The sequence below is a fragment of the Schistocerca americana genome, chromosome 1 (assembly GCF_021461395.2).
Source record: "Schistocerca americana isolate TAMUIC-IGC-003095 chromosome 1, iqSchAmer2.1, whole genome shotgun sequence".
Lineage (NCBI taxonomy): Eukaryota > Metazoa > Arthropoda > Insecta > Orthoptera > Acrididae > Schistocerca > Schistocerca americana.
The window spans coordinates 1,069,725,017-1,069,751,651 of record NC_060119.1 but is presented as its reverse complement, the minus strand read 5'-3'; the positions used below and the strand labels follow the sequence as shown (position 1 = coordinate 1,069,751,651).

Genomic DNA, 26,635 nt, shown 5'->3' with positions numbered 1-26,635 from the left:
GGTAAAAACAAAAGAAAATTTGTAGAGTTCTGTATTACCTACTTGCTGAATATCAGTATTGTGAATGTTGGGCATTCTGATGTTTGCAGTCACTTTTGGAAGTTAACAGAAACCAGGCATTTCAGGTAAAAACTCATACAATTGTGATGCAAATGAATTGATTGATTAATTTTTGAGAGGCTTTGTGGATGACTAATTCAGAAACTCTTCAAGATGGATAAAATTAGTTACTGTCTCTTCCAAATTGCAGCAATTATAAAATAGAATTATCTGTGAATACAGAGTATTTTTTAGAGAATATGAAAGTGGAATCAGTTGTTGTACCTTACCAAGGAATTGATATTTATCTAAGTTTTAGCAACTTCCCCAAAAGAGGCTTTAGTAACTCAAGAAAAAATTTAAATTTTTAAACACTTGGAAACTAAATATTCAGTAATTAAGATTCAAAAACAGTCAGTCAGATAAAAGGATACGATACTCTGACATACTACCTGTTGTACTGCTGGTCCAAGTGCACTTAACTTATTCATCATGTCAGACTGATACCATTAAGATGATGTTCATGAATGTGGAACAACAGGAATAAACATAAAGAAAAATGAATAACTCTTAGAAACTTAATATGCTCACTATATTAAGAATGGATTATCACAATACTGCTTATAAGTTGCCGAAATGTAACCTAGTAAAGTAAAAGGAAAGCCACTACTGTGTGTGGGTGTAGAGGGGGAGAAGGGAGAGAGGGAGGAGGGGACAGCAGCAGCAAACATCTTCTTCTTCAATTATATTTGACTACCACAGTGTACCTTCTATTGGTTGCTTAAAATTTACACTCTTCCACTGATAGTTTTAAAAGAAAACATCTTCAGCTATAAAAGGGACCTGTTTACAATACACTACTGTTTGGCATGTATTTTTACAATGAACATTGCTACTTGTCTTGTAGCAGAATGGATTTTTTAATTTTTCAATCTTAATATTCATGTGGCATTTAGGAGTGGCTAATGAGATAAACTTTTTTTAAACTGGTAATTATTCCCAATTTGTTGCTTTAAATAAGACAGCTTGTTGAATGCCTTTGCCTCCTTGTCTATAGAATTCAGAAGGAGTTATTATATACTCTGTTCCAAAGCCTCCCTGACAGTTATTTTTGTGTTCAGTATTGCAATTAACTGATGTTACAGTTATGCTGAAGAATGTAAGTTAGGAGACAACCAGGTGGATATTAACTACTTTAAGTGACATTAGTACAAGAATTTGTGGAAGTTTTCAATGACAATAGTGAATACATGTTTTGCTGTTCATTTTGGTAATGAGGCTTTGATGACAACTTGTAATCGTTACACTACTAAAAGAGTCACAGTTGTCATCTTATCGTCATTACACATTATGGAATGGAAAGAATGGCTGTATGAAAACATAATAACAGGAAACAACTGTTATGCAGTTCAGTGAAATGCAGAAGGCAGATCTGAAAAACTCAATATCTTAAAGCTTTAAATATTTATTTCTCTGCATTTTGATTCTCAACAGCATATAACACATCAACTACAATATATTTGTACTGTGTAACATGGTGAAATGCTTGAACCACTAAGGCCTCTGACTATAAAAATCATCTTACACCTCTCTGATTATTTTCAGATTGAAATACGAAATTTTTGATTATAAGCCTAAAATTACCTTCTGTTTTCTTTATCACAGTGCAAAGATGAACATTGAACAGCTTTGTGCAAATATAAATAAAATCAAACACAAAGCTTATACTTTGTCATACACACACTTCACATATTATTATTTATAATTTACCCACAAAATGAAATATTATAAAAACATTATCAACAAATAAGATCAATCATTTCACAATCACTCACTGCACACCAGTTACAAAATTTTCTAACTTGCCTATAACTTAAAATTTGTCTGGTAGTTTCAAAATAATTAATTTTAACAATTTTTTAGAAGATCTGAGCTATTTTTTAAAAGGCTAACAATCAGTTTCCAACACAAATGATGGGAAATAGCATAACATTTGGTACAGAGTAGATTACTTAAAAGGAATCAAACACATTTTCAAAAAGGCACAATGCAACTGTCACAGGTAAGCTTTCTGTTTTTAACACATAAATTTCATTAACTGTACAAACATACGTGAAATACAGATTCTCGCAAAAATCTAACACACATTCACAAATACCGGCATCGTTTCATGTCCTTAGAGTGGCATTTTCAATGAAGGAATGTGTATCTACACAGTCAGCACACAGTCTCATAGATACAAAATATGGGATACACAATTGTTTCTAATTCAAAATCAGTTCATGTTTTACATTTCAGTTATCTAAAGAATTCAACTGATGCAAATTTTATTTGAGGCTGAATATTCTGAAAACATAAATATGTGCCTTATAATTAATTCAGTATGCTGCACATCACTTTTTTCAGTAATTTTGTGTTCGAAAATATTATTAAACAGGGCTCTGAGGATTTTGGCTTGAGAAGCTGTTTCAGAATATATCCCAGTTAAAAATCTGAAATATTTCCAAAAATTCAATTTTGCTGACACCATAACACCTAATTTATCTTCTACTGATAATTAACAAAAATCTTCAGGTTTAAGTACATGATACAGAATGAAATACAGATAATGACAATTTCCTAGAAATTGCTTCTGCAACACATTTTCACGACATTTCCACAGTGTCAATGAGATTATACCAATGTATTGTGCTGAGAGAAACGAAACAGTTGAAATACATTTGTCATACCAAATGTTATCCAAAGTATCCACAGCATGATTACAAATACTGACAGATATAAAATTAAACAACAGCTTCAGAATTTCGATCTGTGTTGCAGATTCGTACAGTACCGTAGTACTCTTACATACACCCATCACACAAAGAATAAATGACTAGATTAATATCATATGTTCAATTATAAAACTGTGGCAATCATTTCACAGTACCAGAATCCTGATTTGATTATTTGCATGATTCCTAAGTGTACTGTAAAATTTGGCAGATAACAGAATGAAAAATTTATAGCTCATTTGGTGGTTTGAAGATACGTGATGCATGAAACTTTTTTTTCTTTTCACTGTTTATCACAGAAGAAACATCATTACGAGGATTGGTGGTATGCAAAAACAATATGATCATGATTATGAATGAACTTCTGAAAACAGCATAGCCATAATTTATTTTATAACTGAGTGAAGTAGAGAATTTGACTCTAAAGCTTATGATTCCATAATTAATAGAATTATGGTATAAGATGACAGTATTCTGGTTGCTTCAAAGACATGGGAAGAACATCTGCAAACAGTAGATGAAATGCTAATCAAATATGAGTCATTATAAACCTAGAAAACTGGAAATCAGATTTAAGAAAATTAAATTCACAAACCACTTGATTTTAGGTTTAGGTTTAATTTTAAAAGCTTTTAATCTTAGAGCTAAAATCACATGCAACTGTTGCAACGTATCTACTGTTGTTGCAGTTGTATTGAAGAAAGTCATAACACCAGACAGTTGTAGGGCAATGTACCTGCATAGAATCACACTTGATGCAAGGAATGGCTGTTGACCCTCAAGATAATGAAATGTAACTTATTGTGCATAAATTAGCAAAAACAAGAAATATATTTAGAGTAAACATTTGGTGGTCAATCATTGAATGCAGTTTTGACCATAAAGTAGTTAGGAGTATGTGTACAGACTGATTTAAAGTGAAATGGCCATATCAGAATAGTGGCTACATCATTTTTAAAAAGTATCTAAACAATTGTATGTGTTCCTCTGATTAGATGGAACTTTTCTGAAGTTTTCACAAAAATTACGCATTGTTCAGTCTGCGGCAGAAAATGGCACAGTGCTTTTGAGTGGACTTTTACCTTATACTTGGCAGTGGCTTAATGGTTTTCACAATTATGAAATTTTAAAAAAATATTTGTAAGCACCTGGAATGAGGGCACCAGAAGAACTGGCAAACTGACTGGCCTCTGAATCTGCATGGCTGGTACCTAATGCTTACTCAACTTATGAGAACTTTGAAGCATTAATTAGAAAATTATTGCCACTCAAAGTAACTAACATCAGGTGCTAAAATGGATGCAGAACTGCAACTTAATAACACAAAGTAATGTAAAAAACAGCAACATAAGAACAAAGTCATCAGATGTGTTATCTAGAACTGTTGATTGTCAAAGATAGCAAATCATAAGTGAGGGTCTATTTCAAATGATGGACCACCAATAAGATTTTCTGACATAACTTAATGGTGCAGTTAGATGATAGGTAGAAATATAAACCAAAGAAAAGCTAGGAAACTATGTCTTCACAACAACAACTAAAAGCATTCAGCTTACACTGTACAAAATTTTGAAAATTTTCGGAACATCTTGTGGTATATGGTTTCAAAAATGCAAAGTAGTAGTGAAATTTACAAAACCACTCACGCTTCATAATAACAGCAGATTTGAATATAATGGATAAATAAAGTTTAGAATCACTTTGAGCAATGAAAACAGACATATGGGTTTCAGTTAAATGACACTTGAAGCACAGAACTAGGTATGTAATGTTGTTGGATAAAACAGTGTTCCTTGAAAATTGCCAACAAAATTTAACTAGATGTTAATCAACAGACACAGCAAATGCTATGTGATTCATCTGTTTTTCCGTGAATTGACAAACTGGTCAGGTTCTGTTGCTAATTTTATGTCCATTGCAACACATAGCAGAAAGGAGCTGTTCTTCACATATAAGAAACGTTTTTGTAAAAAAAAAAAATGCCTTTATACCTGAGGAAACATTTGTTATATTTCTTAAAAATGTCAAGGTTTATCAACCTTTAGTCTTCAGTTCTTTTTTTACAAACAAACAAAAAAAGTGTTGCGTGATTTGTATTACATTCTAATCAATTCAAAAAACATTTAAATCACTCATTCTCTTTCACACAATCTCTATTATGTACAACATGTCAAATAATTATTTATCTACTGTACTTGGCACCTTAAAATTATGTTTTATACTAAAATTTATTTTCACAGCCATGCAGACATAATGTCTGTTTAATTAATATTTGTTGCTTGTTTTCGTGTTTAAAATAATATGTGCTTAAAGGCATCTGAAAGTAATGGTCAACAATCTATTGCAATTAATAACACTATATTTAAACTAAACATTCACCTGCAGATGGTGTTGGCACACTTACAACAACTGCCTCTGAGCACCTTTACTTTAAATTACAAATTATATTTTTTGTTTGATTTCTTAAAAAATAAAACAATGCCAGTATTTTATTACCAGCATTTGTATAGTCAGTATTCATTTTAGCAACATTTAAGAGGTATATATGTTAAGATACTACACTACCTATAGGTAGTTATATATGTACACATGTTGACAGCTTAGACTGAAACTGAATAGCAGAAGGCAATTTATCAGACTATGCTTTCTTTTTCTGATTGTAGATCACTATAACCACTGTGAATGCCTTTTCTCAATGATGCATCACTTGTTCTGAGACCATTTCCATTGAACAATCCTGCAAGCCAACTACGTATAGAATTACGAGCTAGTGTTTTCTTACTATGTCCATTAACATTAGCATCATTTCCTGGCATTTCTTCCAACGAGCGCCATCGTTTATCAGGATGGAAATCAGGAAGCGGTTCAGCCCCACTTTTCCCCCTTCTCAGCTGACGTTTCACAGTAATAGTCTCATCAATATCTGAAAAATTTTGCAGAAGAGGTGTCTGAATGTCATCAGTGCTGCTACCCCCACACACATTGTTACTCTGTGGGGAAAGAAGAATAGCATCACCATTTGGGAAATTGTTATTTACAGCATGGCAGCGCTCTGAGGAGAACTGCATGGCAGGAACTAATTTACCACTGCAACCCACACAGTTTTCAAGAGATCGAGAGCTTCTCTTAGGTACTTGCAAGTTCAGTTGTAGATGCCCAACATTTGTTGAGTCATAGTCTGGCAGAGGGTCTAATGATCTAGCCTCTCTAAGAGTCTGAGGGAATGTACTGCGACTATTATCTTCTAGAAACTTATTACCACTAGTAGTCTCCACAGTAGATAATGCTCTCTGACTTTGGTTGATTGATGTTTTGTTAACACAGTTTTCGTTGCAATCCTCCACTGAGAGTACTGACTGACTTTCAAGAGCTGATGCACTCAACGTAGTTCTAGATTCACTTACATCGTTTATATAGAGTGGGGACAGTTCTGCACGTTTTGACCCACTGCGCTGGCTATGATTTGCTACAGGACTAGAGTTATTAGCAGCATTACATACTGCAAAGGCACGAAGAGTAGATGCACTTTCAACATCTAAGCTATTTTCTCTTGGTATGCTGGACTGACGTCTGCTGCCTGGTCCAAAACCACCACAGATTGAAGGTTGTCGAGAGTCTGTGTTCATCTTAGGGCTACGCCTCGGTCGACAGAAAAGTGGTGGTAATTCAGTAAGATCAACCTGAAACAAAGTCACAAATGTAGTCATAGATAAATTACTTGAAACAAACAAATGTATTTATATTACAACATCAGCACACAGATGTACCTACTCCAAATGTGTGAAAATAAGCACTTAAATTAAAAAAAAAAGGTGGTTGCTTAAAAAGTAGTGAAATTCTCTTTGTTTATAGTGTCTAACTTGATGTATAAGTGAGATTTTATACTGCAATAAAGGCCATCACAATCTTTGAGAAGTCTCTCTTTGTATTTTATTTCATGAAAGAGTCATTTCAGAGGCTACCTTCTGCACTGTTTGGTCATGTGTGTGCAATAGCAATTCAAATACAACAGAATGTAATCTAAAGCCTGAAAGAATATGCTTCACATCTCCTGCTTCATTTATTACCGGATTTATTGGACAATGAATTAGGGTTTATTGAAGGACCACTAGGCACTGTGTTTGCTAGAGACATAATGGATTACATTATCAGAATAGAGACAAAAAGATGTGACTGACTATTCTGGTAGAGGAACATGATAGCAACTTAAGCCCCAGCTGAACTGAATTGAACTGATCAGAATGAACTTTGGAATAACCATCACACATCGTAAAAGCAGCATTCATCTGATGTTTACTTTAATCTCATTATGAGTGATTCAACAAAATCAATTAGTAAATCTGACATTCTGAAATTTTTTTGTTGAAGTGGCACCTTATTACATCAGCAAAATAAGTGAAGGGGTAGATTGAAGATGTCTGGCTGTTTTGAGATGAGCTTTTATGTAAATGGCATGAGGAGGACCTTCACCAGAATCAGTAGGGAAAGGAGTATGTGAACAACACTAACTAGAAGAAATATTAAGAAATCAGGTAATAAATTCCATGGTAACAGAGGGAGTTGCAATGAACAAAAACTGTGGAAAAAGACAGAGATCAGAATACACCCAACAAATAACTGACATTTGGGGTAAGTGCTACTTTGAGATGAAGAGAGTGGCACAGTAGTGGAAGCTCTGGCAGGCAACATCAAACCTGTCAGGAGGCTGAGGGGGGAAAAGGGTGTAGGGAACATTATGGCACTGCTTTCTGTACCTAATAATGAGTTAGTGCATCAATTTTTGACTATGGTGAGTAAGACACATCACTGATGTGATTAGTGATGTGAATACAAGACAAAACTTTCGTTCAGATAGACTTAGCTTAATTATTCCCTACTGGGACCAGTCATATTATATAATTCTTTGTGAACAGTTATTGTGTCGAATCACATCTGTTACATTGACTTTACAGACTGCCAGTTATCTCACAGCATAATTACAACGTGTGGTACAAATTCCTTATTTCCAGTATGAGTATCAGATGCCTAAGGCAGCATAGGATGCTTATTTATAAGGAGTAAGGTGATATAATTTTTGACTGACCGAGAAATTGAAGGCTATCATCCTGTTCACATGGGGACCTGCTGTCAATCCTTCGGAAAGACAACTTCAGTATCTTCTTCCTTTCAGGTTTCCATCATGCTAAGGATGTCACAAGTTTTTAACAAAGAGGAAAAGAATACCAATATAGTGCAGCTGAAAGATTTTTCTAATTTCAGTTTCTTAATAAAGTGAGGAGGTAAATAAAGTGGGTTTGAAACAGGTGCCATATTGTATAATAGGGCATTAAAATCAGTGCAAGCAGTGGATGCATATGAGAAGATCACAAGCTGCTTCCACTGGAACTATTATTCTGTTCACCAGGAAACAGAAAAAGCAAAACACATTAGAAAAATAAATCAGTGTGATCCTCGAGAAAGCAGATTACCCTGTTCTACAGATGTGGTCATGTATGGAATACACTGTGGTGTGTACTATTCATCAAAAGAAAATCTTTCTATGCAGAACTGGTATTAAAAGCTTGTCAGTACTTCATCATTATCTGCTGTGAATCATATGCATAAGTTATGAATAGAAAACAGTATTTATAAAAAAATGAGTGCTAATGCTAGTAAAGTATGCACAATAGCATAACTACAACAGAAAATTTCAGTTTATTGGCTAAACACAAGTAAACTGAAGTTTATTTGAAGATGATATTACTTAGATCATAATCACTGTAGATACTGTTCAACAATGTAGATTCATAATTCATGTAACAAATGCACAAAAATCACATGACACACTACTTCCTGTCTCAGGTTGCAAAAATGTGCAATACACCAAATCAGCCAATAAGGGAACTACCATCATAATATTTCAAACACAAATGAAAGTGTCTTACCTCTCGTTTCTGAATGGCTTTATCTGTTGCTCCTACCAGCCAGAATGTTTTTACTTCGCCTTTTCCTTTCATGTAAACCATGCCTCTTTCTTCAATGATGTATCCGCCTAGCTTCTCAAGAGCTTCATGACATTGCATACTAATGTGTATTTTGAGAGGTTCCCCATTGGACTCCATACGTGATGCCGTATTAACTGTGTCACCAAATAGACAGTAACGTGGCATAGTGAGTCCCACAACACCTGCCACAACAGGACCTGCAAGAAAATTTTTGAATGAGAGATAATGTACCTGTCTGACTGGAAAGTTCTTTTCTTCATAAACACAAGTCACACAAAAGAATAGAAAATGTCCCAAGATACAAGCTGTAGCAAACCAACATTAATGCAAAGTAAACACTGTAAATTAAATGTAAAGATATCAACAATGTCAGAAAAGACAGATTGCTACTTAGCGTAAAGAAGACACATCAAGTTGCAGACAGGCACAATTAAAAGACGCTCACACACAATTTTCAGCCACTGCCTTCATCAGTAAAACACACACACAAGCAAGCACATCTCACACACACACGACCGCCAACTACAGGATCTCAGGATAGAATACTGTATCACGTGGGATGCAAACAGCAATCTGGAGGGGTAGGGAAGGAGAAAGGATAGCAATGTACAGGTGAGAAGAGAGACAAACGCTGACAGTGGAGTGTGCAGGGACTAGACCGCCACAGGCACAACATCAGGAGGTTGTGGGGCAGGGAAGTGGGGAAAAAGGGAGCAAAAAAGAAAAGGAGGACGGAAAGATGGGTGGACGCGTTGGCAGAGGGCTGCAAGTAAGCCCCCTCCATATTGCTGCTTGCATCTCACGTGATGCTGCATTCCAGCCCGAGATGCTGGAGTTGGCAGTCGTATGTATGTGTGCTTGCTTTGTGTGTGTGTGTGTGTGTGTGTGTGTGTGTGTCTTTTATTATGAAGGCTGTGGCCAAAAGCTATATGTGAGTGTCTTTTAATTGTGTCTGTCTACAACTTGACATGTCTTCTTTATGGTAAGTAGCAAACTGTCTTTTTCCTAAATTGTTGATACTCCTAACTGGCGTTTCCATTGTTTGATAAATTAAATGTACTATATTCTTCAATCACTGTAAAAAATAAAGTTTGCAGCAAGTATTTTTAAAGCATCGCCATTGATAAATTCATTCTTTCACATTCATACAATCTGTTCCATAAACTGTATCATGAGGGAAAGCCTTCAGAGATGCGGAACAAGTTAACTTGTACATTACCAGACAATGGGACAGCCAACTGGTTTTCACAGCTGATTTGCCCATTGCTTGGCACCCCCCTCCCCCTTCTTACCCATTTTTTTAGTCAAATCAAACAATCAAATGAAATAGTCCCTGTGGCCATATCAGCTGTATGATTGTTTTTCACTCACACTCCAGGCTTGAGTGGTTTCAGTCAATGTGGAACAACCAGCTGACCACAAGTCTCTGACGATGACATCAGTTACACGAATGTTGTCACTCAGTCTCCGGATTTGAGTGTTTTCACTTACATACTCATTCAGTCTTTTCAGCTGTACGTGAACCATGACTAGTTGCCAACTTTTTTTTGGGCATAAATAATGTATTTTATCTCAAAAAGATATAAAAAAACTTTGCTTCTAAAAATTAAGTATTTTCTAAATTTGTGTATTTATTTATATAATAGAGGGAAACATTCCATGTGGGAAAAATGTCTGTGGGAAAAATGGTGTCTGTGTATGTGCGGATGGATATGTGAGTGTGTGCAAGTGTATACCTGTCCTTTTTCCCCCTAAGGTAAGTCTTTCTGCTCCTGGGATTGGAATAACTCCTTACCCTCTCCCTTAAAACCCACATCCTTTCGTCTTTCCCTCTCCTTCCCTCTTTCCTGATGAAGCAACCGTTTGTTGCGAAAGCTTGAATTTTGTGTGTATGTTTGTGTTTGTTTGTGTGTCTATCGACCTGCCAGCGCTTTTGTTTGGTAAGTCTCATCATCTTTGTGTATTTATTTACTTAGATACAAGTTTTCCATACTTCTGTGGTTAAATATAAATTTTTGGTTGGTTTAAAGAGTTTAATAACTGGTGCTACATAGTAAATTTATGTATAAATAAATAAATGATTGAAGATCTGTCACTGTCTTCCTGTTGGTTTGCACCCATCACTGATAATTCTCTTTCGGTAAATGCTGAGGTGATGTGAACAGAAAGCATATAGGATACAATATTTTTTAATTATTTGTTGACTTAATTGCTTGTTTTTTTAAGCATATACTGTCACTTCTTGGAAGTATTTTTTGTGAAAATATTTGTTATCAACATTAATTTTTTTTCAAATTTCTATTATTAATATTGTTTCCGAACATGAATCATTGGTACAGATACTGTATACTGTAAATTGTATAGAATTTATCTTAGGCTTGCCCTTTGTCCTTCTGTTCAGTGGGGTCATCAGCTGCAAGTCTTCAATTATGCCGTCGGGCAAAGACTTCTGACAGGGCCATGTCATTCCTGACTGGGCTTCTGGGCTTTTGCTCAGCTACCTGCACTCGTTTCAACTGTGTACCTCCCAGAATCAGTGCAGCCTTTGGCGTGGTGGCCTTTGGTCACACCAGTAGGTGGGGTGGTGGCATCAGGTGAGTGGCTGCATCCACACTAGTAAATCTCTGCTCTCGCAGTTTTTTCAGGTGCTTCCCTATCTTCTCTCCACAGCCTTTCATTTGAACTCAATGTCACTTCCACTCATGTCTGTGAACATCTGCACCAGTGACTGGTTTGCTACGGTCTTCGCATTCCAAGCACGGGATGTTTGGAATTCAAATTCTGGTGCACTAACTGAAGGGTCATTGTCGTTTGGTGATTTGCATGCCCCTGAGCATTCTGGCATTTTGATACAGACACAAAGTTCACCATTAAGGAAACAATACTCTTGAAAATGGACAAGAAACTGAAATAAGAACTATTTATTGGAATTAAATAAAAAAGCAAATATCAGAATGACAATAACAGTGATGACACACAATAAATGAGGGCAGTGAATAATTATGATTTAATAAATACCAAAAAGAGCAATATGCCAGAGGTCATATGTGACCAATTGTCATTCCCATTAACTATGAAATTTAAGTACCAATGTGTGAATGCGAACAGTACTTCTTCATACCCATGAAATACTATACCTGCTACTTTTCACAGGTTGCTAAATGCAAACAAGTTTGTATGCATGGGTGTCATTTGTGTGAGGGTGGTTTAGTAAGTCTGGTGAAACAGCATAAAGAAATGTTTGTTTCACAAACAACTCACCTTATTTCTTGACATAATCTCCTTTGAGGGATATACACTTGATCAAGTGATCATCCAGCCTTTTCATCCCATCATAAAAATAGGTTCTGTCAATCTCTGCCAAATACTTGTTGACTGCAACCATCACTTCCTCATTTGATGAAAATTTCTTCCCAGAAAGCCAAAGTTTCAAGTTAGGAAACTGGAAGAAATCACTTGGGACTAAGTCTGATGAACATGTTGGATGAGCAACCAGTTCAAAGCTCAATTCATGTACTTTTGCCATTGTTACCACTGATTGTGTAATGGTGCTTTATCCTGGTGAAAGAGTAGTTCTTTGCGTACCAGTTTTGGTCTTCTTTCAGCCAATGCAAGTTTCAAACAAACCAACAACCAAGTATAATCGGACACAATTATGATTCTGCCTTTTTCCAAGTAATCTATAAAGATTATGTCTTGGTAATTCCAAGAAACCTCTTGATGGTATCTTGCGGTAAGGAGGAGGAATTTAATAGTGCTGAAGTTTTCCGTTGCACACGTCCTGTAGGATCGTAATCAATCCTCCTATAGGTAGAGTCACTTAGCAGACCATACATCTTATCTTTATACACACCACGAGGTAACAAAATAGTTGCATTACCTTTGTCAGCTTTCAATACCACTCCCTGCCGCCGTTGGATAAGCAGCTGCAGCAGCAAGTCGTATACTCCTAGCTCACTCATTTGCTACATAGTTTAATTCTTAATTTCTTTGCGTGTTTTTGGTACTTGCATTGTTTAATTCATAAATTTCGGGCGTATTATAGTATTTGAGAGTGTAGCATCGTGTTTTAGTACCTGAATAGTGTAATTTCGCTTAGTCTCCTTCCGCCGCCGAGCAGTGTCAGCAGTGCGCAAGTAGCAGCATTACTGCATTTACTAGGCAATCTTGTATTTTAATAACCGTTTAAATTTTGTCGATTTGTTTGCGCTCTCTGTAGATTAGTTCAGACGTTCTTTGCAAAACAGTTTTTAGCATGGATAGGGACTGCAACTGCTGTGTTCGGATGCAGGCTGAGTTGGCATCCCTTCGCTCCCAGCTTCAGGCAGTGTTGGCTTCGGTCACACAGCTTGAGGCTGTTGCCAATGGGCATCACTGTGGGGGTCCGGATGGGGGTTTGTCGGGGACGGCCAGCTCGTCCTACGCATCCCCTGATCGGACTAAGACTGTGGTTGCCCGGGATACTGCCCGCATTGAGGCTGATCCCTCACCTGTGGTAGAGTGGGAGGTCGTTTCAAGGTGTGGCAGGGGGCGAAAGACATTCCGGAGGGCTGAACGGAAAGCCTCTCCAGTTTGTCTGACGAACCGGTTTCAGGCTCTGTCTCAGGCTGATACTGATCTTCGGCCTGACATGGCTGCTTGTCCTGTTCCAGAGGTTGCCCCTCAGTCTGCAAGATCCGGGCAGTCGCAGAGGGTGGGCTTACTGGTAGTTGGGAGCTCCAACGTCAGGCGCGTAATGGGGCCCCTTAGGGAAATGGCTGCAAGAGAGGGGAAGAAAACCAATGTGCACTCCGTGTGCATACCGGGGGGAGTCATTCCAGATGTGGAAAGGGTCCTTCCGGATGCCATGGAGGGTACAGGGTGCACCCATCTGCAGGTGGTCGCTCATGTCGGCACCAATGATGTGTGTCGCTATGGGTCGGAGGAAATCCTCTCTGGCTTCCGGCGGCTATCTGATTTGGTGAAGACTGCCAGTCTCGCTAGCGGGATGAAAGCAGAGCTCACCATCTGCAGCATCGTCGACAGGACTGACTGCGGACCTTTGGTACAGAGCCGAGTGGAGGGTCTGAATCAGAGGCTGAGACGGTTCTGCGACCGTGTGGGCTGCAGATTCCTCGACTTGAGCCATAGGGTGGTGGGGTTTCGGGTTCCGTTGGATAGGTCAGGAGTCCACTACACGCAACAAGCGGCTACACGGGTAGCAGGGGTTGTGTGGCGTGGGCTGGGCGGTTTTTTAGGTTAGATGGCCTTGGGCAAGTACAGAAAGGGCAACAGCCTCAACGGGTGTGGGGCAAAGTCAGGACATGCGGGGACCAAGCAGCAATCGGTATTGTAATTGTCAACTGTCGAAGCTGCGTTGGTAAAGTACCGGAACTTCAAGCGCTGATAGAAAGCACCGAAGCTGAAATCGTTATAGGTACAGAAAGCTGGCTATCCTTAGAAAGGATAGATTGCATGCAACCGGTGGTGGAGTGTTCGTCGCTGTTAGTAGTAGTTTATCCTGTAGTGAAGTAGAAGTGGATAGTTCCTGTGAATTATTATGGGTGGAGGTTACACTAAACAACCGAACTAGGTTAATAATTGGCTCCTTTTACCGACCTCCCGACTCAGCAGCATTAGTGGCAGAACAACTGAGAGAAAATTTGGAATACATTTCACATAAATTTTCTCAGCATGTTATAGTCTTAGGTGGAGATTTCAATTTACCAGATATAGACTGGGACACTCAGATGTTTAGGACGGGTGGTAGGGACAGAGCATCGAGTGACATTATACTGAGTGCACTATCCGAAAATTACCTCGAGCAATTAAACAGAGAACCGACTCGTGGAGATAACATCTTGGACCTACTGATAACAAACAGACCCGAACTTTTCGACTCTGTATGTACAGAACAGGGAATCAGTGATCATAAGGCCATTGCAGCATCCCTGAATATGGAAGTTAATAGGAATATAAAAAAAGGGAGGAAGGTTTATCTGTTTAGCAAGAGTAATAGAAGGCAGATTTCAGACTACCTAACAGATCAAAACGAAAATTTCTGTTCCGACACTGACAATGTTGAGTGTTTATGGAAAAAGTTCAAGGCAATCGTAAAATGCGTTTTAGACAGGTACGTGCCGAGTAAAACTGTGAGGGACGGGAAAAACCCACCGTGGTACAACAAAAAAGTTAGGAAACTACTGCGAAAGCAAAGAGAGCTCCACTCCAAGTTTAAACGCAGCCAAAACCTCTCAGACAAACAGAAGCTAAACGATGTCAAAGTTAGCGTAAGGAGGGCTATGCGTGAAGCGTTCATTGAATTCGAAAGTAAAATTCTATGTACCGACTTGACAGAAAATCCTAGGAAGTTCTGGTCTTACGTTAAATCAGTAAGTGGCTCGAAACAGCATATCCAGACACTACGGGATGATGATGGCATTGAAACAGAGGATGACACGCGTAAAGCTGGAATACTAAACACCTTTTTCCAAAGCTGTTTCACAGAGGAAGACCGCACTGCAGTTCCTTCTCTAAATCCTCGCACAAACGAAAAAATGGCTGACATCGAAATAAGTGTCCAAGGAATAGAAAAGCAACTGGAATCACTCAATAGAGGAAAGTCCACTGGACCTGACGGGATACCAATTCGATTCTACACAGAGTACGCGAAAGAACTTGCCCCCCTTCTAACAGCCGTGTACCGCAAGTCTCTAGAGGAACGGAGGGTTCCAAATGATTGGAAAAGAGCACAGATAGTCCCAGTCTTCAAGAAGGGTCGTCGAGCAGATGTGCAAAACTATAGACCTATATCTCTTACGTCGATCTCTTGTAGAATTTTAGAACATGTTTTTTGCTCGCGTATCATGTCATTTCTGGAAACCCAGAATCTACTATGTAGGAATCAACATGGATTCCGGAAACAGCGATCGTGTGAGACCCAACTCGCCTTATTTGTTCATGAGACCCAGAAAATATTAGATACAGGCTCCCAGGTAGATGCTATTTTTCTTGACTTCCGGAAGGCGTTCGATACAGTTCCGCACTGTCGCCTGATAAACAAAGTAAGAGCCTACGGAATATCAGACCAGCTGTGTGGCTGGATTGAAGAGTTTTTAGCAAACAGAACACAGCATGTTGTTATCAATGGAGAGACGTCTACAGACGTTAAAGTAACCTCTGGCGTGCCACAGGGGAGTGTTATGGGACCATTGCTTTTCACAATATATATAAATGACTTAGTAGATAGTGTCGGAAGTTCCATGCGGCTTTTTGCGGATGATGCTGTAGTATACAGAGAAGTTGCTGCATTAGAAAATTGTAGCGAAATACAGGAAGATCTGCAGCGGATAGGCACTTGGTGCAGGGAGTGGCAACTGACCCTTAACATAGACAAATGTAATGTATTGCGAATACATAGAAAGAAGGATCCTTTATTGTATGATTATATGATAGCGGAACAAACACTGGTAGCAGTTACTTCTGTAAAATATCTGGGAGTATGCGTACGGAACGATTTGAAGTGGAATGATCATATAAAATTAATTGTTGGTAAGGCGGGTACCAGGTTGAGATTCATTGGGAGAGTGCTTAGAAAATGTAGTCCATCAACAAAGGAGGTGGCTTACAAAACACTCGTTCGACCTATACTTGAGTATTGCTCATCAGTGTGGGATCCGTACCAGGTCGGGTTGACGGAGGAGATAGAAAAGATCCAAAGAAGAGCGGCGCGTTTCGTCACCGGGTTATTTGGTAACCGTGATAGCGTTACGGAGATGTTTAATAAACTCAAGTGGCAGACTCTGCAAGAGAGGCGCTCTGCATCGCGGTGTAGCTTGCTGTCCAGGTTTCGAGAGGGTGCGTTTCTGGATGAGGTATCAAATATATTGCTTCCCCCTACTTATACCTCCCGAGGAGATCACGAATGTAAAGTTAGAGAGATTAGAGCGCGCACGGAGGCTTTCAGACAGTCGTTCTTCCCGCGAACCATACGCGACTGGAACAGGAAAGGGAGGTAATGACAGTGGCACGTAAAGTGCCCTCCGCCACACACTGTTGGGTGGCTTGCGGAGTATCAATGTAGATGTAGATGTAGATGTACACATGGTTGTGTACCTCCAAGACTGTATGGCCTTCCAAAGATTCATAAAGAGGGTCTTCCTCTGCATCCAATAGTGAGCAACATTGGAGCTCCTACATATGATTTAGCTAAACATCTTGCTTCCTTACTGAGACCTTTCGTAGGCAAGTGCTCACATCACATACAAAACTCAGCTGATTTTATCAATAGACAGGGGGCTCTTCGTCTTAGCAGTGTAGATCTTCTAGTAAGTTATGATGTGGTCTCATTTTTTACAAAAGTTCCTCTTGCAGATTCTTTGACACTGATTGGTAACATTTTTCCTGTTGATATAACTGCTTTGTTCAGGCACGCTGTTTCCTCAACTTATTTTATGTTTAATCAAGAATATTTTGAACAGACAGGCGGTGTCGCCATGGGTAGCCTCCTGTCTCCTTTGGTGGCCAACCTTTTTATGGGGGATTTTGAAGAGAGAGCGCTTGAATCAGCTGCCCTGAAGCCAACAGTTTTTTGGCGGTATGTGGATGAAACTTTCATAGTGTGGCCTCATGGAGAAGATAAATTAATGGAGTTTCTACATCACCTCAACTCCATTCACAGCAACATCTGGTTCACCATGGAACTAGAGAAAGATGGTTGTTTGCCTTTCTTGGATGTCCTGGTTTGAAGGAAGAATTATGGTTCTCTAGGGCATTCAGTTTACCGGAAACCCACTCATATTGATTTGTACCTGCAAGCATCGAGTTGCCATCACTCATCGTAAACCATGAGTTTGCTTAGAACACTTGTTCATAGAGCTCATGCTGTCTCAGATCTGGATAGCTTACCTCAAGAACTCGCCCATCTAAAGACAGTATTCAGCGAAAATGGGTATTCCATCTAGCAGATTAACAGGGCACTAACAGTCAAAACTAACAAGCAGGAAGTGAATAAAGAGGAGAAGATGCCGGAACAATTTTTAGCTTTTCTTCCTTTCGTTGGCAACACTTCGTTTAAAATAGCAAGAATCCTCCGAAAATTTGAGGTAAAAGTGGTTTTCCACCCACCATCGAAGATTGCGGACCTTGTGGGATCAGTTAAGGACAATCTGTTACTACGAAAGGCCGGAATTTACAAGACACCATGCCAATGTGGTATGGCTTACATAGGTCAAACCACATGCACCGTGAAAGAACGCTGTACTGAACATCAATGTTACACCCGCCTTTTGCAGCCAAGCAAGTCCGCTATTGCTGAACATTGTATTTCTACTGGACATTCAATGGAGTATGAGAAAACAATGATTTTGTCCACAGCAACGTCTTTCTGAGACTCCATTATTAAAGAATCCATAGAAATACGACTGGCGGAAAATCTGTTAAGCCGTGACAGCGGCTACCAGCTGGACAGTGCATGGAATCCCACCATCTCCACGATTTGCTCAAATCGAACACGACAGAGTACGTCGACGGCCATGGCAAACAGCAACGCAGAGGGCGACTGAGTTCCGCTACTCCACCAGCGAGGGCGCTGCCGGTGGGCAGTGTGGTTCAACTATCAAGTTTTCGACGCATGCGCAGAATAGTTACTGTATGCTACATATTGCGGAACGGAGTACGTTTTCGCCAGTCTGCGACGGCTCACCTGAAGATGACTGGCAGGTGCCCAGTTGAAATATCATGTGAAGTATTGAACGATGACTGGCTGCAAGCCCGAAATTTGTTTGAACAGTCAATTCGCTGGAAAAAATATTAAAATTCACGTGTGGATAGTTGTCTGCCTATTTCACATTAAAACCATCTTCAACTGTCTGCAGTCTCTGTCAGTCAGCAGACAAGGTCAGCCTGTACACTTTTGTACTGTATGTATCCATTTACATTTCCACCTCACTATCACATTGGAAACAGTGGACCTAGGGATGTTTAGGAGTGTGGAAATCTCGCGTACAGATGTATAGCACAAGTGACACCCAATCACCTGACCATGTTCGAAGTCCATGAGTTCCACAGAGCATCCCATTCTGCTCGCTCACGATGTATAATGACTACTGAGGTCACTGATATGGAGTACCTGGCAGTAGGTGACAGTATAATACACCTAATATGAAAAAACATATGTTTTTGTGGGTTTCCAGATACTTTTGATCACATAGTGTAGCTACATAAATTTTTAGGTCCTAGACTTAAATGATTTTTAATTTATGAAGATCACGATACTTTTTCATTAAAGCAGTACACAATCTGATGCTGAAATTTGGCAATGTTTCTTTCTTCTTCATATAACCCTAAGATAACTTTTGGGCTGAGCTTTGTACCCCCAATGATACATCAGCTTAATTAGTTACACTTTAATGGTATCAGGATAAACTTAATTCACAGCAATATATTAATCAGGTGTAAATAATGAAAATAAGAATTAGTCTGGTCAGTACACAATTACTCATGGAGATGCTGAAAAAAGCTGAACTGGCAGATGCTTAAAAATAAGGCCAAACTAACCCATGAAAGCCTACTTACAAAACTTTAAGGACTCACTTTAAGCAAGGAATTTAGGAATGTACTACAACCCCCTATCTACTGCTCCCATAGGAATCACAAAACAAGCTAACACTGTTTACAGTCCATGCACAGGAATTTAATCAACAGTGCACACAGAAGAATTTATGCAATCATTATTCATGTGCTCCATGCACCATATGCAAATGGAATGGGAAGAAGGCCTAATAAGTGATACTAATTTCTGTTAAAAAAAAAAAAGGTCATTTATATCTGCCATGCATTTCACAGTGGTTTGCAGAGCATAGACTTAAGATTCAGAAAAGGAAAAATTAATAACGCACTCAGTATTCAAAACTGCAATGGACTGTATCAATTATTTTCATTTGATTGCTTGTGTAGACTGGTTTTATTCAAAAGAAATGAATAAATAATAATCCAAATGATACGTAAAACTACATCTAACAGAACTGATTGTTTTCATTTGGTTGTCTGCAACAACAGTTTCATGTAAAAGACTGAATGAATCATTCAACTTATACATAAAATTACAATTGAATGAGTCAGTTGTTTTCCAACAACTGACTGAATTGATTATTTTCACTCAGCTGTTTCCATCACTATTACCAAATAGAAGCACCCACTTCAGGCCACTTCTGTAAAATATAATGTTAACTAGTTATAACTAACAGTAATCTACGCAATATTAATTACAAGAATTGTTACGTTATCTTCATTTTATCATTTGCCAATATGATTTACCATTTACTTTTTATTAAGGCGGGATCCCTTGTATGCCTTTATATCCATAACATTTTAGGATGCCAGACTGGACTGACAGCTCAAAAAAATCTTAAGAATATGAGAAGGAGTGAGACGTGTCTATGATTAATGGTCACACACCTGTCTCCACTTTTATAAAGCAATATTATTACCACATACTACAGCTTTTCTGGAAATAGACCTCGAATAATTGACTGACTATAAAGGTACGCTATCTGCTGTATCCTGGGTCTGAAAGTACTCGTCAACACAGTCCACTGGTGACCTCAATATGCTAACTGGCTGATACCATTTGTAAATAAACATAAAGACCAGTATGTACAGGCTGTCATGACAACACATTTAAAAGCTAGCCTATGGCCAGGTCCTCAGATAACCATGGCACCAACATAAACACCAGTGGCACTCACATCACCACCTCTGGCATGACAGTCACGTAACTTTTTGCTTATGCCAATCATGCATCCACTAGAGAACAGAACAAGTATCCATCTGCCTAGCAAGAGGCTCCTGTCCTGGATGTTCACAGAGCAGTATGATGAGGAGCAGGCAAGCTTTCACCACGAGAAGCCATCACTAGCCATTGACTGTAATGTTTTTTTTTTTTTTTCCTTTCTTTCTTTTTCTTCAGAAACAGTGTATAGCCAAGTTGCATTTAGTATCTGCATGAACTTCCAGATTAGTTACAGTCAGTGAACTATGTACTGTGGGACTTAGACACTCAATGTTACTCTGGTGCTGAATTGATAAGAGAACTTTACTAGCCTACTGTGGAACTTTGTTTAAGAACTTTATTTCTCTGTGAATCATTCCTATTGCTGCAGACTTGTATCCCCTTTCTTGTTGTTGTTAGTTCTTTATTGTCTGTTCAGTGGCATAATAAAAATGCCAAGAAGATATCTTAGTGACTTTTCTATTCTATTACTGAGTGTGATATTGAATGGATATCCTTCTGTATATTGGTCTAAGTGACAATTTACAAACAGGGAATACCAGACACAACATGTGATAGTTCTTATTTTGTCAGCTCATGTTTGCTTCAACAGTTTGACAATAATATTTTTCAGGAAATCTATGGAAATGTCTACAATTTTGTGTATTTTGAACATCAGTTCAAATTGCTTTCTTTTCCTATACCTTCCATTTATTTAACAGCTCCAAATGTGTCTGCTGACCTGTTCAGGATAAAGTTGTTGCAACTGCGTCACAAAAATGCAAGGATGAGCCAGAATTGCTCATGGTTGACACAAGCTGGCTGCATCAGGTGTTTGCCATCATGCACACTAACCAATAGGCAAAATTCTGGAAACAGTGTGGCATGCATGACTGTCAGTCAGGAAAAAGCAATGTGAGTGGAGCCACCATACAATGCAGAAGTGTTTCTTTAGAGTCTATTTTTGCAAGCTGTGGTCCACATGAGTCTAACCCAACATGAGCTCCTTATCGAGCCCAACATGAGCTCCTTACCGATGCGTACAAAAGTTTGTTTGGTGTTCTCCATTCATTTTCAATTCTGTCTTGCTGCCTCTATGAAATAGATGGCACCCCATGATCATGATGAAAGTTTGTCTAGTTCCAGAGATGCATTCATTGTCCTCTCACAACCACACAATCAGTTGATGAACTCGTCACTGAGGAGTGAACAAGGTTTGTTCAAATAATTCCGGAACTTCACTTGCAAAACTTTTCTACACTTACCTTTTACTTATTGTGCATGGTCTCCTTTCTTGTACGTCTCTTGCTGGATCGCACAAAGCACTGTCTGCAAATCTTCTTTTATCTCATCTAGCATTGAAAATCTTCGTATTTTTCAAGGGGGGTTTTCAACTTTGGAAATAAAAAAAAAAAAAGGTTCGCAGGGGCCAAGTCTGGAAAGTACAGAGGATGGGACAGCACTATGATTTCGTTTTTTTCGCAATAGTCATGCACCAACAATTGACATTCCTGACATGAGCATCAGCAGTAGACATCGAAGGGTGTCCTGAATGAGGCCATTTTTAAACCAAGTGAACAATTCGTAACACCATGTATGGCTTAAGCACTCATCACTGGAGGCCTTCTGCATCATTTGGTGTGTCTCTGTAAAGGTTTTCTTGAGTTTCATGCAAAATTTAATGCAGATGCGTTGCTCCTCTAACTCTGCCATCTCAAAATTCGCAAATTGTGGGACACAAAATTCTAGTCAATGCAGCACTGAACATTAACTAACAGACATACAACAGTGAATCTTCCAGCAGTTAGACATTAAACAAAAGTGTGTGCCAGGAATGCCAGCCACATTTTGCTCCAACGCACCATTGGTGACATTACAAATGTTCCGGAATTTTTTGAACAGAACTCGTATACCCTCCAAAACAATGCTTGAACAGAACTTGTGCAAATGCTTATTATAGCAGTCATGTGATCATCAGTGTGGAAATGTTACAAATAGAAATCACTGTCAGTTGGTCAAGCACCCACTTGTGGCAAATAAAATGCAATACTTGTCAAAAATGCACTTCATCAATCACCATCACCATAGCCTACATTTAGAACATACTGCATGGGTGCGGCAGTAAAGTCTGCTCACTGCCTTTCTTGTAAATGGAGAAACCATGCATTCTGACTTCAAAGTCATTCTATTCTCTGTAACTAAACACTGACAGTATTCTTGGATCACCCGCTTCTTCCTGATAAAACTATTCCTTTTATTTATTACGTCATGCTAAGGGCAACTATTCAAACTTTTGATGTACTCCTGGCATGCTCTTATCTTCACACTGTTGACCCATCTCCCTTTCCTAGATTTATGCAATAAATTTTTATTTCAGTGAAATTAATAACTCTTCTTGTGTGCATAGTAATTTTTTCTGAGCCTTTCATATATGATTATTTTGCAAATTTAAATCTCCTCTTATTTTTGTTCCTAGGAGACTGGTGGCTCCATACCCTCTGCATTGTAGCATTACACACACACACACACACAGAGAGAGAGAGAGAGAGAGAGAGAGCGGGAGGGGGGGGGGGAGGCACAGAAGAGGGAGGGGCAATTTACTTTACTGGTTTTGTAGTGTAAGTATGTCTGAGACTGTAATAGCCTTTTTTATATGCCTATCTGCTGCTCAGTGTCTCCCATACTTCATAAGTAATATCCTATTCTGGTAGATGGCTGTTATATTCCATCCTGGGAAGTCCTAGAGATATTAACATGCATGGCTACAATCTCCTCCTGGCTAACTATGTTGTCCTGGCACAGCAGCTCAGCAGGGGTCACAACACTGTAGACAGCCAGGACAACTTAGCCATTTTTAAGAGTATGTGGAAGTGGGGAGTGTTTCTTACTTATTTTCCAATAAAAGCTCTAAAAAACAGAAAAGCACCAAAGGACTTAGTGGGCAACAGGTATCAAAGTCATTTGTAAATAGTGGTGCAAGACAAACAATAGTTCACAGTCGGCTTGGGGTCCAGGCAGTGAATACAAAACTCACTGCACATGAAGAAGACAGCTGGATCAGTCATCAAAATACAACTCAGCAAAACACCCAGAGGCACATCATTTAAGAATATAAATTAATTTATACTAATATGTCCTCCACTGACCTTACAAAATTAATGTCATCTAAATTATTGCTACCTACCTGTATGAACACCTATTCTAAGTTTAAGAACATCATTTGGTCGATGAGCAATCTGGTGGTGCTTCACTGCTTCTAAAAGCTCTAGAGACATGGATGCAATCTCTCCTGCATGGCGATCACCATTTCGTAGGGGAAGACCTGATACCTAGAGAGACAAATAGTTGAATGTATTTTGTCATTAGTTCACAGTAATATAGAATCTCTGACAAAAGAGTGAAGCACCCAGAAGTCTTGGTTGGACATAAGTATAACTTTATAAACAGACACACCATTGATAGGTATGTTAATGATTAGAGTTCCAATTCTGTGTGATATGTTAACAGTCACCAGAGCTTACTTGTGATTTTCATGTTCAGTGTTGCTTCCAGACCTGGTAGGGTATATAAGGAGTATGAACAGCATCACACATTGAATGGTCACTGTGAAGTACATGGATATGGCACATACTCATGTGTGACTGCATTATCACCACCTGACAGATTTTGTTGATCTCCATTCGGCCAGTTGCTCAAATGTGCAGTATCAGGATTTATGAGGCATTCAGATGTCAGACTGCATGGGAATGTAAGGGCAGGCATACTCACCATCACAATTCTTGCCAACCATGTCAGACCCCCCCATCTGGGAAGACTGCCATATTGTGCAACAGGCACATTATAATTACTTCACACCTGTGCCTGCCATCCAAGAACAAGTAGTGGACTCTCTGCAACAGTATGTCATCCCACATCATTGGTCAGAGATTAGACAGCCAGACTAGAGAATTATCATACCATTTGGAGGCTGCTGTTAATACCACAACATGAAGGCTGTTTTTGGAGTAGTGTCATGACTGGGAAACATGGACTGATGATGAGTGGTCTTGCATTATTTTCAGTGATGATTCATGGTTCTGCTCAACACTTGATGGCAATCATGGGTGAGTATGGCAGTGACCTTGGGAGGGGTCCCATTCTTCCAATACTTTGGAGAGTTACAGCTGTGTTACTTCTGACATCAAGGTGTAGTGAGCCAGCAGGTATAACATCAGCATGGCTGGTAGTGACTGGGGGAACTTTGATGACACAACATTGCATCACAGACATCCTGCATCCTCACATGTTAACTCTGAGGTGACAGCATTCTGGTGCTATTTTTTAACAGGCAGTGCTCGTCCACACATGGCATGTGTTGAACTCTCTGTATGATAGTGAGATGCTCACATGGCCATCAAGATCCCCAGATCTGTCTCTGATAGAACCTGTATGGGACTAGTTAGGACAAATCCACCTCAGTGCCAATATCCAGGATACTGAAAATCAGTTAAAACAGTTGTGGACCAACTTGTCTCAGGAGGCAATGCAACAGTTTTTGATACCCTTCCCAACCAATTCAGTGCATGATTTCAGGCCCGGGGGGATTCAACTAATAAATGGGCTCATACTGCCAAGTTCTTTGTAAATTTGACTCGACTTCATAATCACTGAAATAAAATCACATACCCTTTCAAAACACAAAGTATCATTTCATTTCTTCCTTCCCTTCAGGGTGCTTAACATTTCTGTCAGGCAGTGTATTTCACAAGATACTATGTAGCAAAAATATTAATTTAACTTTCCTCTGAAATATTTGATGTGCCAAAAGTGGACAGTACAACTAAAACCACACTTTTGGGCTACACCATTGTAAATATGGTCTTGTAGCTGAAAAAGTTTGCAATTTACATTATTAAGCAAAGTAAACTGCCATACATGTCCATGCACATCTTTTGCTTCTGTATCTACTTATACACCTCAACAAACTAAAAATGGTGCCTCTATAAACAATAAACAAAAATACCTAACATCTGCATCTGAATGATAAGTGGTTCCTTTACCAATGTAACAGCACACCACAGCTTTAAATATACTCATCATACAATGAAATTAAGGATATCTTACCAAAATACTATACTCATCACCCAAAGTAGTATTCTGTTGATAACTCAATCAATCCAGTGTCCTAGCTCATCTGAATATCACCCTTCTCCCTGCCCTGCACACAATACATCATTGCCCTGCTGACTCCAGTGAAACACTTGTCCAGTACCCCCATCCATCGCCTCTCACATTGGTGCAGTCTCACGCATTTCCTACCCAATAAAATACAGGAAAGCCACAAAAGTCATATACCAGTTGTACTAAAATTACTTTTCTGGAATGTGTGTGGAGATGAGGACTAATGTTCATCCACATAAATGACCTCAGCTAACTTCGAACTCGGCCATCTAGTTTCAGAAGATGTTGTGCCACAACAACAGTGACTCATTTAACTACTGCCACTGAGAACACCTGTCTCTCTTTCTTTACTTCTTCACCATCCCCTTATGTGTGTATGTGTAGTGAAGAGAAAGAGAGAGCGAAAAAAGAGAATTAGTGCAAATGTTCATGGAACTTTCTGTGCTGCTAAGCATATTTCTACTCAATGTATAGTTACCTGGAAGTGAGCAGATGCCAATCCTCTTTCTCTCTCTCTTTTTCTTTACATTTCGGAATTTTCGTGATCAAATGGGCACAGTTTAAATATCTTAACATTATGAAGCATGGGACATTATGTGTATACATATGTGTATGAGAATATATCTTACTCATATGAATGACTGAATGAACTTTCTTATCACAAACAGAACTGACTGTATGTATTTTAGATTTTATGATGTTTGCAATGTACTGTAATTCATACTACAGAAACAGACAATGCTTTGGAAGGAAATGTGCCCACCAGTGCCTCAGCTATTGTTTGCACTCTATTATTCTGTGCCTCATTATTGAGTTCAAAATTTCATGACATAAGGCTGATAGAATAAAGCCCCCATGTATTGTTACTGCCAAGAAATTATATCTCATGGCTGACTCACTGTATTTTAGTTAAATTTTATGTTTGGTGC

General features: G+C 38.9%; 1 protein-coding gene across 1 annotated transcript in view; it reads right to left on the bottom strand.

The window, feature by feature from the left end:
- Window positions 1-1,488: 1,488 nt before the first annotated feature.
- Window positions 1,489-26,635, bottom strand: part of LOC124617321 (receptor-type guanylate cyclase Gyc76C-like) — a 480,924-nt gene continuing 455,777 nt past the window's right edge. The window contains exons 19-21 of the mRNA XM_047145255.1: window positions 23,731-23,875; window positions 8,738-8,994; window positions 1,489-6,493 (exon numbers count right to left, since the gene is read on the bottom strand). Of these exons, the coding sequence (XP_047001211.1) occupies window positions 5,447-6,493; window positions 8,738-8,994; window positions 23,731-23,875 (1,449 nt within the window). The 3' untranslated portion in view covers window positions 1,489-5,446. The remainder of the gene's footprint in view (window positions 6,494-8,737; window positions 8,995-23,730; window positions 23,876-26,635) is intronic.